General features: G+C 42.5%; 1 protein-coding gene across 1 annotated transcript in view; it reads left to right on the plus strand.

Moving 5' to 3' along the window:
* Positions 1-14,755, plus strand: part of Glp2r (glucagon like peptide 2 receptor) — a 66,420-nt gene that overhangs the window by 24,961 nt on the left and 26,704 nt on the right. The window contains exons 5-9 of the mRNA XM_004645176.2: positions 3,737-3,843; positions 6,467-6,620; positions 8,625-8,784; positions 9,957-10,017; positions 10,822-10,891. Of these exons, the coding sequence (XP_004645233.1) occupies positions 3,737-3,843; positions 6,467-6,620; positions 8,625-8,784; positions 9,957-10,017; positions 10,822-10,891 (552 nt within the window). The remainder of the gene's footprint in view (positions 1-3,736; positions 3,844-6,466; positions 6,621-8,624; positions 8,785-9,956; positions 10,018-10,821; positions 10,892-14,755) is intronic.

Raw genomic sequence — 14,755 nt, forward strand, 5'->3', positions numbered from 1 at the left:
GAAGCAGAAGACCCAATACTGTTATGGACTATTGAACTCTTTTAGAATATTTTGCTGAGTTTACACACCTATAATACTTAAATGATGGAACTTAACAAAAAAAGGGGATACAGATGAATGTCCATTTTGTATCTGTGTATTCAGAGTGGTTAGGATAGATATATAGTTGCATTCTCTTAATGAATAGATTTGTTCTAATGGTGTTTTTAAATAGGATATCAAGTCCGCATCTTGTACAGCAATTAACCACTAGAAAGAATGTATGCAATATGTTAATTATTGAAACTGTCCTACTAATTTGGTTTGAAACTGTCTCATTGCTATTTGTTTCTCAATAAAATTATGGAAAAAAAGAAATAATAACTCAGAAACAAATAGATCATTTAATTAGATCATGAGTCTTATCTCCAGTACAAAAATATGACCTTACAAAGCCTTAATATGCAGACCAAATCACCAGTTTTTAGAAAATACACTACCCTGTATAAAAACATGAAACACTTCTCTACTTTCAAGACATTTATTGTCTTTTTGGAAAGACAAGATGAATATAAACAAAGCATTAATGAATAGTGTAATAGATGCCCCAATATGTAAAACAGACCACAAACGCCTTTACAATAGGAGCCGACCATAGCTGAGAGGAGCTCCAAGAGGACTTGTAGGAGGCAGGTTTGTGCTCCTCGTGCGGGAAGAAAGGCAGGCAGGAGCAGTTAGGGGCCTGCCAGAACTACGGGGATCCTGATAGTGTCCACAGAAAACAGTTCTAGGTGTAAATGTAATTGGGACTAATTAGGAAAAGCTTAAAATCCATACAGACCATTCTCTATCCAGGCCACTGCTACAAGAAATTTTGAAGGAAGTCTTTATTGTAGAAAGAAAAACATACTCCATGGACATTTTGTCCTAGGAGCAAAGAACAATAACAGTATATTATATGGCCTATAATATATGCTGAAGTAAATGTATAATAATAATAATTGCAGAAACTACAATATGAGGTACCTGGCACTTTTATAGATTCTTTGTTTTTTGTTGTTTGTTTGTTTTAGTATTGTAGGGTTCTTAGACCATATATTAAGTAATAGAATATTATTTAAGAGCAAACTATAATAAATTAAGTGTAGAGTACAAATCTTAAAGCAAACACTGGAAAGCAAAACAAAGAATAAGAAGTCATAAATAAATCATGAAAAAGGAAATATAGAATGAAAATGTGAGTGAATAAAGAAAATATGGGATGAAAGGATTTAAACTCAACTGAATAAACATGCGAAATGTAAATGATCTAAATAACTCAATTAGCAGACATATTCAGGCTTTATTAAGAACAAAGACAAAGCAAAACTTAATTATATGCTATCTATGTGACATTTACTTTAAACTGAAAGACTTAATTAGATTTTTAAAGCTGAAGAAAAAGATATACTATGCACATAAATTCTAATCAAAAGGAAGAAAGAATGGCTCTACTGATATTAGACAAAATAACCTTCAGAGTAGTGAATATTACCAGGGACATTGAGAATAATTTCATAATAATGAAGAAATAAATTTACCAGGAGACCATAACAATGCTAAATAGGAATATCTAACATTGACTGCAAGATTTCAGAGTTCATAAAACCAAAACTGATAAAAGTTAAAGAAATAGAGGAAAATAACACCAGTTCTATGTGAACTGTCAGAATATTGAAAAGGACATGTCTGCCCAACTCTATCAATAAGGTCTTTGATTAAATAGACACCAAGACCAATGGCATTACAAGAAAATAAAACCACAGGCCAATATCCCTTAGGAATATACCCAAAACTGGACAAAGAGGGAGAGAGGAAGGAGAGGAGGTAAAAGGAAGCATCCAAGTAATTCAGATGTGTTATCAGCATGCACCGAATATATGTACTAAGATGAGTAAAATTTAAATTTTTTGATAAATTAAATTCAATGATATGTTTAGAAAATCATGATCAAGTGCAGCTAAGCAAAGAATGCATAGGTTGGTTTACTATCAGAAAATTAACAGTGTAATGGACCCTAATGTGTGAAGTTGACAAGTTTGTAATAATTTGTTACAGCGGCCACAGAAAATCCATATGAATGAACATCTTCACACTAGTTAGTGAAGTATTAACATCATACTACTTAACCCTACATCTTTAGGAAGGTAACGCCTCTACTCTGTAATTCTAACTAATATTATGCTGTAAGTACCGGGCATGCTGGTGCACACCTGTAATACCACCTTGCAGGAGGATTGCTGCAAGTTTGAGACCAGCCTGGGCTATATAGTGATTTTGAGGCCAGCCTGTACTGTAGAGCAAGACCCTGTCTCAGCAAAATAAAACAAAATATTATATTTAGGCCTTGGAACAATAAAGCTGGGAAAGAAAGGAAGGCATAGAGTTTGGAAGACAATAAGTAAAAACGTTATCCAAACAGTAGGACCATCCATAGAAAAATTCAAAGGAATCTAAATAAAGCACTACACAAGTAAGTTTAGCAAGATTCCAGGATACACATCAAAATCTAAAAAATCAATTATATTTTTGTATACTAATAACAATTGAAAAATGAAATTAAGAGAAAAATACCAATTATAACAGCATTAACATATGAAATATACAAAGGTATATTTGACAAAAGATGGGCAGGATCTATACACCAAAAATTAAAAAGAAATGGCTGAGCATAATTAAAGAAAACTAATATAGAAGGATATGTGACGTTCTTAGACCTAATATGGTTAAGATGTTAACCTCTACAAATCGATCCATAGTTTCAATCCAATCTCAATCAAAATTCCAGCAGAATTTTGTAGAAATCTGCAAGCTGAGTATAAAACCTGAAAGACCTAGAATAGCCAAAACAATTTTTTAAAAATGTACTCATCCAGGCTTCCTGTACAACAAGCTATTAAGAAACATGATGTTAGCAAGGTGTGGTGGTGCAGGCCCTTAATCCCAGTACTCTCTAGAAGGCTGAGGCAGGAAGATCATGAGTTGGAGTTCAGCTTGGATAACAGTGATTTAGCAAGATTCTGTCTCAAAATAAAAAATAAAAAAGGGCTGGGGATGTAGCTCTGTGCAAAGTCTCTTGGTTAAATCCCCAGTACTGTGAAAAAGAGAGAAGGAAGGAACATGGAAAGAAAGAAGAAAGGAAGGAAGGAAAAAAGAAGGAAGGAAGGAGAGTGTAAAGAAACATACTTTGACAGATTGAGCAAGAATCTGGGACCCTTGGAAAATCACAGTAACTCAGACTTTCCAATAAACGATCATTTTCTCACTGTCCTGGGACTTAGAGAAAGCATTTCACCGATCCACTGGATCTCTCTCTAAAGGTCATCTATGAAAAGTTACCTTGTGAGGGACTCATGCAGACAGGGCTCTGGCTCTGCTCTCCAGGGACATTTCTCTGGGGGAGGGAGCCTGTCCTCATTCCCAAGGCACCCACTTGTCCTGGACACGATTCCTTTATGATATTGTGATTCCTGGTGCATAGTGCTGGGCCATTTCCCTTCCCAGGTCTGAGCCCCACTGTAAGCTCTTCACTTACTGGGGCTTCTCGGCCTCTGAGATGTGCCCGAGGGCAGCCTACATTACCCTACTTAGGTGTCGACAAGGAGAGGAAGCAAAGGTTTAAGAGAATATGGGAGACCACAGCCTTGGCGGCCCTGGGCGTAAGTTGGGGTTGTAGACCTCGTCTCGGTGGTCATGTCTGCTCTTCCTCTGTGTCCAGGTGGATCACTATGCCCTGCTGTCAACCTTGCAGCTGATGTACACCGTGGGATACTCCCTCTCTCTTATCTCCCTCTTCCTGGCTCTCAGCCTTCTCTTGTTTCTCCGGTGAGTAGAGCTTCTGACACACAGGTCCATCCACCTATCATGGAAGCTACTCAGAGGCTACCTCTAGCAGGCCGGGAAGACTGGGCAGCCTGATGTCGTGACCATCAGAGCTGGACGTGGCCTGACACAACAGTGAATGTGTCCATCTCATTTTGCTGATGAATGGGAAGAAAGGACTAAGCTCAAGCAAGAGGCTAGTAGCCCTAAAACAATTTAAGTGACTATCTAGTGCCCCAAAGCCACACAAGACTTAAATCCAGGACTCCTGATGCTGCCTTTGGCATCTGACAACTTCTGTGTCCCCACAACCAACCAGCCAAGGCATAAGTCCCTGGTACACCCAGAAATACCACAGAGTACTCTTACGAAAACCCTATCAGAGGCATAGTCTTTAAAGACAAGACTAAACAACTTCCCCAGTGCAAGCGAGTGGTAGGACTGGGATTTTAACCCAGGGACCTAGCTGTCACTTATTGAAGTGCTTTCTCCTAGCACTTTATGTACATTAAATCATTTAAATCTCATCCCAATTGAATTAAGATTAATTGTAATCTTAGGAGGTTACTACTACTATCTTATAAGTAAGTGCATGGAAACATGGAGAGATGGAGTACCACCAGTGGCCAAAACATGTGATGAATGTGTAAATATAAAAGTGTATACAAGACAAGACCCATTGCCATTAATAGCTCTCAAAATATTCTCTCTCCCTCTTCCTCCCTCCCTCCCTCCCTCTCCCTCTGTCTCCCTCCCTCTCCCTCCCTTTCCCTCTCTGTCTCTGTCTCTGTCTCTGTCTCTGTCTCTGTCTCTGTCTCTGTCTGTCTCTCTGTCTGTCTCTCTCTCTCTTTCAACACACTTATCTCATTGTTCTCCCCACTTTCTGAAGCAGTTTTTAGAAGTCCTCTCTTATGAATGTCTTTACTAGGTATAATTTTTAAAAATAAGGCGAATGCTGCTGCAGAAAACCATCTAAATGGAAAGACCGGCTCATAAAAATATTACAGTGGGTCCCATCTACCTTATTCACAAAGTCTGGTACTATGTGAATTCTAGCTGTTGCTCAAAGTCAGGATGACCATGAGAGGTAAAAGTCAAGACACCAAGGCAGCTACAATAATACATCTAAAGACATGTACGAAAGAACTTCCTCCAGAACTGCCTCAGAAAGCAACAAGAGCAACAGCATAGGTGTGTTAGAAGCAAAGGGGATATTCTGAGAGGGATTAATGGCAATGAGTCTTTTACTGCAATAAGTATTTCAATTTAAATGCTCACTGTGTTTTTCCATCACACCTAGTCCATTACTCAGTGCCGCCTCATCCTGTGGGTGGTGGATCCAGTCATAACCAAGCAGTCGAGGGGCTGAGCATTTTTATTCCCTTGTGCTGTGTTTCCGAATCCAAAGGCCCAGGATATTACTAAATTGCATTCTCAGTCTTTGCTCCAGTGAGACACTGATGGAGTCCCCAGGGAGCCCTCCAAGGCTGTCCTTCGGACGCAGCCCATGCAGGACCCTAAGTGAGGAAACCCTGGCAGAACGAGCATGTGGCACTGGTGCAGGAGGCCTGGCCAGGGGCTCTGGGGACCTGACTGACAGTCACAGAGCAGCTCCCTGCCTGGGCTCTGCTAGCCCAGGTCTGGCTTCCATTGACTCCTCAGTTCCAGGATTTTCTGTGGCTCCAGGAGCCAAGTCATGACCTTCCTGGGAAAGCAACTTGAACTACAGAGAATTCTACAGCCCCTGCTTACCAGTTATCGGTAATGTCCCTCCTCACACCTTTCCAAAGTCCCAGAACCCAGGCAGAAGAAAATAGCTGCCCAACTCTGCAGGAAACAACTTATGTTGAGCTTGGATTGGATAAGCGTCTGTCCTGCCTCAAAATCCAAGAGGAGCAAGGCCCAGCCCCCAGCTTCAAATTGCTTCTGGTCTAGTCAGAGAGAAGAATACCTATGTGACAAAATACAAGGACATGCCCTGACGGGGAGGGATGGGGAGGAGCTGCACAGAAGGCAGAGTGGTGGAGAAGTCTCCTCAGGCTGGAAGGACTGCGGGTGCTTAGTGTCACATCAGCCCACGTGCCAGAGAGCTAGCAGGATGTGCCGGAGGCAGGGAGTGAAAGCTGGCACTTTTCTGGGCACTGGCTACGTGCACTTTTTACAAGAACTAACTGACTTAACTTCCTTCTGAGATAGAGGCTGTCATCCTCAGAGGCCAGAGAGCCTTAGCAAGACACACTTTGGCCTCAGAGATTTGGGGTCTGGATGTTCGCTCTGCTACTTATTGCTCTGGGACTTTGGACAGGCAGCCTAACCTTTAAGCTTCAGTGAAATAGGAGTACCCACTCCTCTGAGGGTGGCAAGAAATAAGGACGCCTGAAAGCCCCTGCAGGTGTAAGTGGGTTGGAACGTGGCCAGCTACGTCCAGCAGCTACATGGGGGAGCTATTATTACTCCATCTTATACACATGGGGAAGATGCGGCACGGAGAAGGGAGATCGCCTAACTCAGCCGCGCAGCTCTGGAGCCGGTTCTGTGAAGCTTCTTCCTCTCGGCAGGTCAGGCATGCGCCGTAGAGTGAGCCACTCTTCGCTCAGGGAAGACGCTCGGTTTTGTCTTTGCACAGAAAACTCCACTGTACTCGCAACTACATCCACATGAACTTGTTCGCCTCGTTCATTCTGAGGGCCGTGGCTGTGCTGGTGAAGGATGTTGTCTTCTCCAACTCTTACTCCAAGAGGCCCGACAGCGAGAACGGGTGGCTGTCTTACCTGTCTGAGGTGAGCTCCTCCTCACTCTAAACTGGTCGAGGAGGGGGAGAGGGAGGTCAAGGGGTGGCCACGACTTTTGAATTGGAGAAACAGCATGTGTTCTACAAACATTACAACCCCCAGGAGTGGGCCAAGGCAAGCAATCAGAAGCAGACGCGTTTACCGCCTCTGCTGTGAGTTCTTGGGTGGGAAATTTCTCACCTGTTGTAAAATAATTCAACCAGATTAAAACCTTTCTTAAAATTACTTTTTCAAAGCAGTGAGGCTCTTCCACATTGAAATAGACATCTTTCCAGTAATCTGTTACACTAACATTGCATACTTTATTTGCTAATATTGTGTTTTGTGTAGCATTTCCTCGCTGACATTTACGAGGGAGATTAGCCTATAATTTTCTTTTCTTGTAGTATCTCTGTCAAGTTTTAGTATCAAGCTTGTGCTGACCTCTTAAAATAAATTGGCATGTGTTCCCTCAATTACTGTTTCAGAAAGAATTTAAGATTAGTATCAGTTTTTAATTAAATGCTTAATAGATTATACCAGTGAAGCCAACTGAACATTGAATTTCTGTATTGGAAGGTTTTGAATTATAGGTTAATTGTGAATCTTATATTTTCTAGTCTCATGTCAGTAATAGTAATTTTTTCTAGGAATTTGTTTACATAGCTCATTTAACTTTTCAAATGTATTGATATAATATCATTCATGGTATTCCCCTCTCAAGTCTGTTGGGTCTATAATGATGTTCTCATTCGTTCTCCTGATATTTGTGGTTTGTATTTTCATTCTTTCTTTCTTTAACTGATCCTCTTTGCCTGAAGTTTCTCAATTTTATTGAAATTTTCAAAGAACACACTTTTGGCCATGTTAAGCTCTTTTATTAGTTTTTAGATCTACTCTTTTATTTTATTTATTTTTTTTTTTTTGAGGCCAGTGGTGGCTATAGTGATCAGGCTGGCCTTGAATTCAACTTTGTAGCTCAGGCTGGCCTTGAACACACAGTGATTCTCTTGCCTCAGCCTCCTGAGTACTGGGATTACACAGACGTGTCCCAACATGCCAGGCCTATGTTCTGTTCTTATTTCCTTCCATGTACTTTTTTTGACTCAGTTTGATACTTTTTCCTAACTTTTCTGGCATAATTTTACATAACTGATTTTTACCTTTTTTTTCATGTTATGTATTTGGTATAGGGTCTCACCATACAGCTCAGACTCATAGTGATCCTGCTGTTTTCAGCCTCCCTAGTGCTGGGATTATAGGCATGCACCACCATTCCTGGACTCTGTTGCAGGTTCAGCATGCTCCAGGCGGGGCCTGTGTGGCATGCAGGACCAGGAACCGAACCGTGGTCCCTGCACTTGCCAAAGCAGGTGCTTAGTCAACTTTTTTTCTTTTAAAATAAATGTACTTAAGGCCGTAAGTTTCATTCTAGGGTTGCTATTAGATGCTGACTACAAATTTAGTATGCAATTTTTTCCTTATATTCAGTTCAGGCATGTTTTCTAATTTTTCAATAATTTCTTCTTTGATCTCTGGGCTACCCTAAGTCTATTTTCTCATTTCTCTCTCTTTTTAAAAATAATTTTATTGAGAAACAAATAGTAATGAGACAGTTTCAAAGCCGATTAGTAGGACAGTTTCAATAATAAATACATTGTATATTGTCGTCTTAGTGGTTATCTCATTTCTCAATATATCATATAAGATTTTTAGTTATTGATTTCTAGCTCCATTGAGCTGAATTGAGAGATTGCTTTTCGAGTTTCTATTAAGGCAGGAGTTGATAATGACTGTTCTCTGTTTTTGCTTTAAAATGTTTTGAATGTTAAGGAAGAGCTGGTCTTTAAAAGCTGCATGAAGCTCTTTTATATTATTGCCAACTACTCTGAAATGACTGGCAAGGGTCAGGGAGGACAGAGAGCACTTATGCCTCCGGAGCCCTTCCTCTGTCCACTCGGGGTCCAGGTGCCAGGAGAGCCAGGGCTCACCTTCCATTATTCTGCCCTGCAGGTGTCCACCTCTTGCCGCTCTGTCCAGGTCCTCCTGCACTACTTCGTGGGTGCCAACCATTTATGGCTACTGGTCGAAGGCCTTTACCTACATGCGCTGCTGGAGCCCACAGTGCTCCCTGAAAGGCGGCTGTGGCGCAGATACCTGGTGGTGGGTTGGGGTGAGTGCCATGACTTTCCAGCCTCCTCTCCCGGGGACTCATCAGAACATGGGAGCCCTACAGAGTCTTGGGTTAGAGCTTGGAATCTAACTGGAGGGCAACTCTAGGATAGATAATTCTTCTCTGAAGAGAAGGGTGTGTACGTGTGTGAGACCTGCAGATACACAGGTACTGAATGAGAATGCAAAAATGGAAAGATCTTTGGTGTCAGCAGATGACAACACACCATTTCCAACTGCACTAATATGCTTGTGGTCCCATAAAAAATGCCTGTGTGGCCTCAGTGGTAGATACTGAGTTTTCATGATCCTGGAGGCCAGGAAATTCAGCATGAGTGTGTTCTCATGAGGGTGTGCTGCCTGGTTTGCAGATAGCTGGCTTTTTGCAGGAACGGTCAGGGGGTGGGAAGTGAGGGGAGAGAGACAGAAAGAGAGAGAGAGAGAGAGAGAGAGAGAGAGAGAGAGAGAGAGAGACAAAGAGAGAGACAGAGAGAGACAGAGACAGAGAGAGACAGAGAGAGAAAGAGAGAGAAAGAGAGAGATAGACAGACAGACAGACACACACACACACACACACACACACACACACACAGAGACAGAGAGAGTGAGCTTACCTCTTTCATAAGGGCATTAAGCCCATCATGAGGAAGCTATCTTTATGGCCTCATCCATTCCTGATTGCATCCAAAGGTCTCATCTCCAAATACTATTACATTGGGATTAGAGCTTAAATATAAAGTTAAGAATACAGCATTCTGTAACACCAAGTACTACAGGTGATGTTTTTGATTTAAATAATATGATAAAAAAAAAAGAATATGAGCAAGAGCATCCAGAGCTGGAATCCTAATCTTCAAAACCCTCAGAGAATTTGATGCTGCAGGATTCAGATGAAATAACCTAGGCCTGTGATTCAGGAGACTTTGGTTCATGTCTTCAGATTTACTGTGAGACTGAAATGTAAACTCTTTCTGAGGTGTCGGTTTATCTGAGAGTAAAGCCCTGGATGAGCCGGTGCTGCCCTAGCTCTGTCCAGCCCTCACAGGTCAGGCTTCTATATTTGGGTTTTTATAAGTGTTCAGCAGCTGCTCTGGGACCCATCAGGCTGGGGTGGGCGGCAGGCATGTTTGACCAGCCTTCCTTTAGTTATATTTTCTTGTTCTCTCTCCGTAGCCTTCCCTGTGCTATTTGTTGTCCCCTGGGGCATTGCCCGGGCATTGCTGGAGAACACGGGGTAAGTAATTTGTCTGGTTTGCCTCTTCCCTGAGCTGGAAATTTCCAGACATGCCTCAGTGTAGTGTGACCCCATTTTCCCGAAGAGACTATTTAACTCTCCCTACTTTATCCTTTTGGGATATGCTTGGAGATGTAGAGAAGGTGTGCAAAGGCCTTATAGTAATCAATTTATTAATGTAGTTACATAAGCAAGTAAACATAAAGATGCCATACGGGTTAGACGTGAGGTTGGGACTGTAAGGACATAAGCAAGAATACTTTCCATAGCATTGTTCACAGCACAGAGAAAAAAATCAAATCAAAAGAAAAAGAAACACAGCCAAGGAAACTCTGAGTGTGCACCAGTATGAGAATCATTGACTAAATAGTGCCATACCTATACCTTGAAATATTATGAAAGAAATCAAGTTTATTTTTAGTTTCTACCATTCCACTTGAAATCTATTGCTGAATAATGCATATTCTATGATCACATGCTTCCTCCAATAACCATCAGAGCCATATATAATATATACATAGTGGTCTGCCTGTTCACAGCCTCTCAAGAGCTGGGATTACAGGTGTGTGCCACCACGCCCAGTCTCAACTGCAGTCTCAGTGCGCCCTGGGGGTGGGGCGGGCACAGCAGGCCCGGGGATCAAACCCTGACCCCTGCACCTGCTTGCAGGTGCTTTAATCTGCTGAGCTATTTGGCCGGCCCCACAAGTAAGGTTTAAAGTAAGGTTTCTTCCATAAGGCATGACATTTTTGCCATTCAGCCCCACCTCATTTTCATCTTCTCCTGCCTGCTCTTTGCCCTCAGGTGCTGGGCAACAAATGGGAATAAGAAAATCTGGTGGATCATCCGAGGACCCATGCTGCTCTGTGTGACTGTAAGGACCCTCGCACTCCCTCCTCCCCTCTGAGCTCAGTAGCTAAAGGGGACGTTTTCTTAATCCTAGCTCTCAAATTCTCTGGTCCCTTGAGAAGGAGAAGCTGAGGTGTGAGCAGTTTCTTCTAAGTGAGAATTTAAGGACTTTTGGTTTAGGATCTAAACTGAACGTCACACTTCCATCTTCTCTGTGGGTCTGAGATGCTGACAAGGCTGTGGCCAGGGAAGGAGGAGCTGAGCAACAGCACAGTCATCAGCTGGTGTCTTCACACCATTAGCAGGAGGAAGGAAGACATCACAGAAACTACTTTTGAGAGAGGAAAACACACACTCAGCATTACCACAGAGCAGCTAGGGGTAGTGGGATCAGGACATGGGTGCTCCTCTGAGACCTGTAGGTGGTGGGATCTTGAGTCATTGGGGCCAGAATACTTGGGATGAGAAAAGACATCTGACCTTGAGGCATAAGGTCCCTTTAAGTCATAAAGTGTGAACAAGAGCTCTGCCAAAGATGCTCAAGGGAAAGGTTGAGGCGTTATCCTGAAGTGGGAAAGACTGGTGAGATCCATGGCTGGAGGGCAGAAAATCTTCCATTTAGATGTAGGGCCATTGTGGCTGGCTGCTGGGCACCATGTTCCACACTCTGTGGACTCCCTTCTCTGACAAGTTGCTTGATTTGTGATTCTATGTAAATAACGTGGTGTGATGAAAGAAAACACATCTAGCTTCCATCAAATGTCAGTATTTTTCAATAATACAAGGCAGCTCTCTGCTCAGACCTAGAGGAAAAAAAATGTTTATAAAAAAGGCAGGAGACCAAGGGTGCAGAGCTCGGGATGGCAAGGGCTGGGTCCCATCATGGCTGGTGTCTGAGGTGACCTGAGCTGCTGGTGTCTTCCCTCCAGCTGAGAGCACATGTCTAGATGAAGTCAGCCACACATGTACTGCTGGCAGCTCTGCGAGCCTTGGCTCACATCCCCCGTGTTGTCATTGGCTGTGTTGCCCAGGTGGGATTCCAGCACCTACCTCCTTGCCCGGGCCCCTCTGCCATCACCTGGTGGTAGTATTTATTGGGTGCTGCCTACATAGCAGCACTGGTTCTAAGTACTTTATGTGTATGAACTCAATTAATCTTCCCAACTGACCTATGAAATAGGTGCTAGTATTACGTTTATTTGGGGGCAAAGGCCCTGAGATGAGAAGTTACTGAGAAGTCACAGAGCTAGCAAGTGGGAACTGGACTTCAGCCCAAAGGGGCTCCCTGGGTGGCAGCTGGCACCTGGAGCTATAACACTACACAGCTGCTTGAAATATGCTTATTGCCTCCAGAGCGTGGGCCTGGGATATTGGCTGCAACAGACTCTTAGACATTAGTACCTTGATTTAGACTCTCTCTGGGTCTCAATTTCTTTGTTCCACCAAATTATCCACTGGCAGTCCCAGCCCCCATTGCTTGCCTTTCAAGTCTCAGGTCATGTATTAAGTTCCCTGCATCTGTAGCTTGACACGTGGATCACAAAGCAGGAACAGTCATGCCCTCTTCTGCGTCTTTCCCTGATCTCATACAGGGCTGTCTCCAGCCCCTGCAAGCTTTAAGCGCTTATTTGAAAACTATTTGCTATCACTGTAAACTGCGTGTTCTATTTGTCCTGGCAGGCTGGCTCAAACATGTGATGACCATCCATAAATTTATTCAGTGGGTACTTGTGACCCATACTCCAGGCCCTGGAGTGTGCTAATAAAGCAGGAGAGAAGCCAGCAGAGCTCTCCCTGATGAAGATCAGACTCTACCCAGCTTCATCCTCAATCTTCTAGAGGATTGCATTGCATCTCCATCTTAAGTTCTCTTAGAAGATGGTGTCTGTAAAAATTCTTTGGGGCTGGATGTGATTCCCAGACATTTATGTTCCATTGATCTTAGAAGTGGCTTCTCAGAGAGTGGATTCTTACTGCATGGCTTAGATTGGAAAGCATTCTGACTCACCCTTGCTTCTCCACCAGTGGTTCTGGACCGCTAGCACCAATATCAGACTCTGATACATTCAAGTCCTTATCTCCTACCTGCCAGACCTGCTGGATCAGAATTTGCATTAGACCAGGATATCCAGTAGTTGGATACACATTAAAGTTTGTGAAGCTCTTCGTTCATTGACGCGATTCTCAAAATGGGTTGTGTGTTAGAAATGCCACGATGGCCCAGACCAATGACATCAAAACTTCTGGGAGTGGAATTCATGCAGCTATCTTTTCAAATACCTCCCATGAGGAACCCGGGCTGAAACCACTGCTCTAACTTTACCACTTCAGCCTTCTGGGGCTGGCTGACCACCATGCCAGCTTCTCCTACTGCTTGCTAGTTCCCGGAGGGACGTTGGCTCTTAGCAGGACAAGTGAATGTGCTCTATCTTCTCACTTGGACCAAATAAGCTTTACCTGCTGTAGCTTCAACAACTCTAGTAGTGCTTGAATCCACAGTCACCTTAGCTCACAATGATTTTTTATCTTCTCATCCATAAGTTCTGCTGCTTCTTACCCTACTGAGAAAATGATTCTACCACTCACATACTCATACATCCAAATCAGAAATCTTGGTATTCTCTTAGTTTTTATTTTCTTATTCCCTGCAATATCCACTCAGACTTTAAGTCTTTTCAATTCTTCCTCTAAAGATCCTTAAAAATCATCTCCTTCTCCTTAGTTTCTTGTTTATGACTCTTTATTCCTCTGGCAAACATGATCCAAGCCCTTTATTCTTGTTCCTGGCAATTTACCTTCCACATTTCAGTCAAATTTTTTGTTCTGTGCTGAGAATTGAACCCAGAGCCTCATATTGCTGCAAACCAAAGTAGCCTTTTTAGAGTAAAAGTTTATTGTGTCGCTTTTCTCCTTGTAACTCTTAATGTGTCACTACTGCCCTCAGACAAGGTTCTATGCTTCTTACTGTAGCGAGCATCCTGTCGTCCTTCCCTCTTTGTTTGTCCAACCCCAATACCCCATGCTCTATGAACTGCATATGGAGAAACTCAGTGCTCTCCAGTTCTAACTCCTCCCTTGTGTTTATATTCCTTCTTCCTGAAATGCTTATCTTATGGTCCCATGTCTCTCTAGCAAGCTCTTTCTCCTGGGGAACCAAGCCCTTAATTGCCCTCTCTCAAATGAACAGAAGTTAATAGATGTGCCTGCAGTGGACTATCTAATAATAATCCTTGAGCCAACAATGGTCTTGGAGAAAACAGTAATGAACTATTGTTTTCTATGTCTGTTGGGGCTTGGACAAGAGAAAATGACCTTGAATAGAAACTGAGGGAAATTCCCTCTAGTCAAAGGACACTGACCATAGAAAAAGACTTTGGAGGGTCCATCTCTTCCAGAGTCCAACAAGGGACATTGTCCTGAGCAATGGGAAGTTAAGCCTGATGACTTCCCTGCAGGCACAGCTCTAGGAGTCTATGATTCTGTGCATTGGTTTCAGGGCTTCCCAGAGAATAAGATGTATATGTTCCACCAAACATGAAAGGGAATCAAAAGGCCTATAGTGAAGTGTGAGGAGTTGATCCAGTCAGGGTCTGCAGTCTGACTTGTAATGTTTTTAGCCAAGTGAGTTGACCTCTTTGACTTCTATTCCTTCATCTGTAAAATTGGAATTAGACTAGGTGATGTCTCCTTTGGAGACATTTTGGTATTGTCTAGAGTAATTTTTTTTTTTCAATCAGAATTGAAAATTTTATTTTACTATTCATATTAGAATAAATTGTTCTGAAGTAAAATTTTGACACATTTCTGATAGGTAGATTTGATAAACTATAGGAAAAGATAACTGACAATTATCTATGAATTATCCTTTTTGTACTTTTGGATTGCAATG

The sequence above is a fragment of the Octodon degus genome, unplaced genomic scaffold (assembly GCF_000260255.1).
Source record: "Octodon degus isolate 3935 unplaced genomic scaffold, OctDeg1.0 scaffold00219, whole genome shotgun sequence".
NCBI lineage: Eukaryota > Metazoa > Chordata > Mammalia > Rodentia > Octodontidae > Octodon > Octodon degus.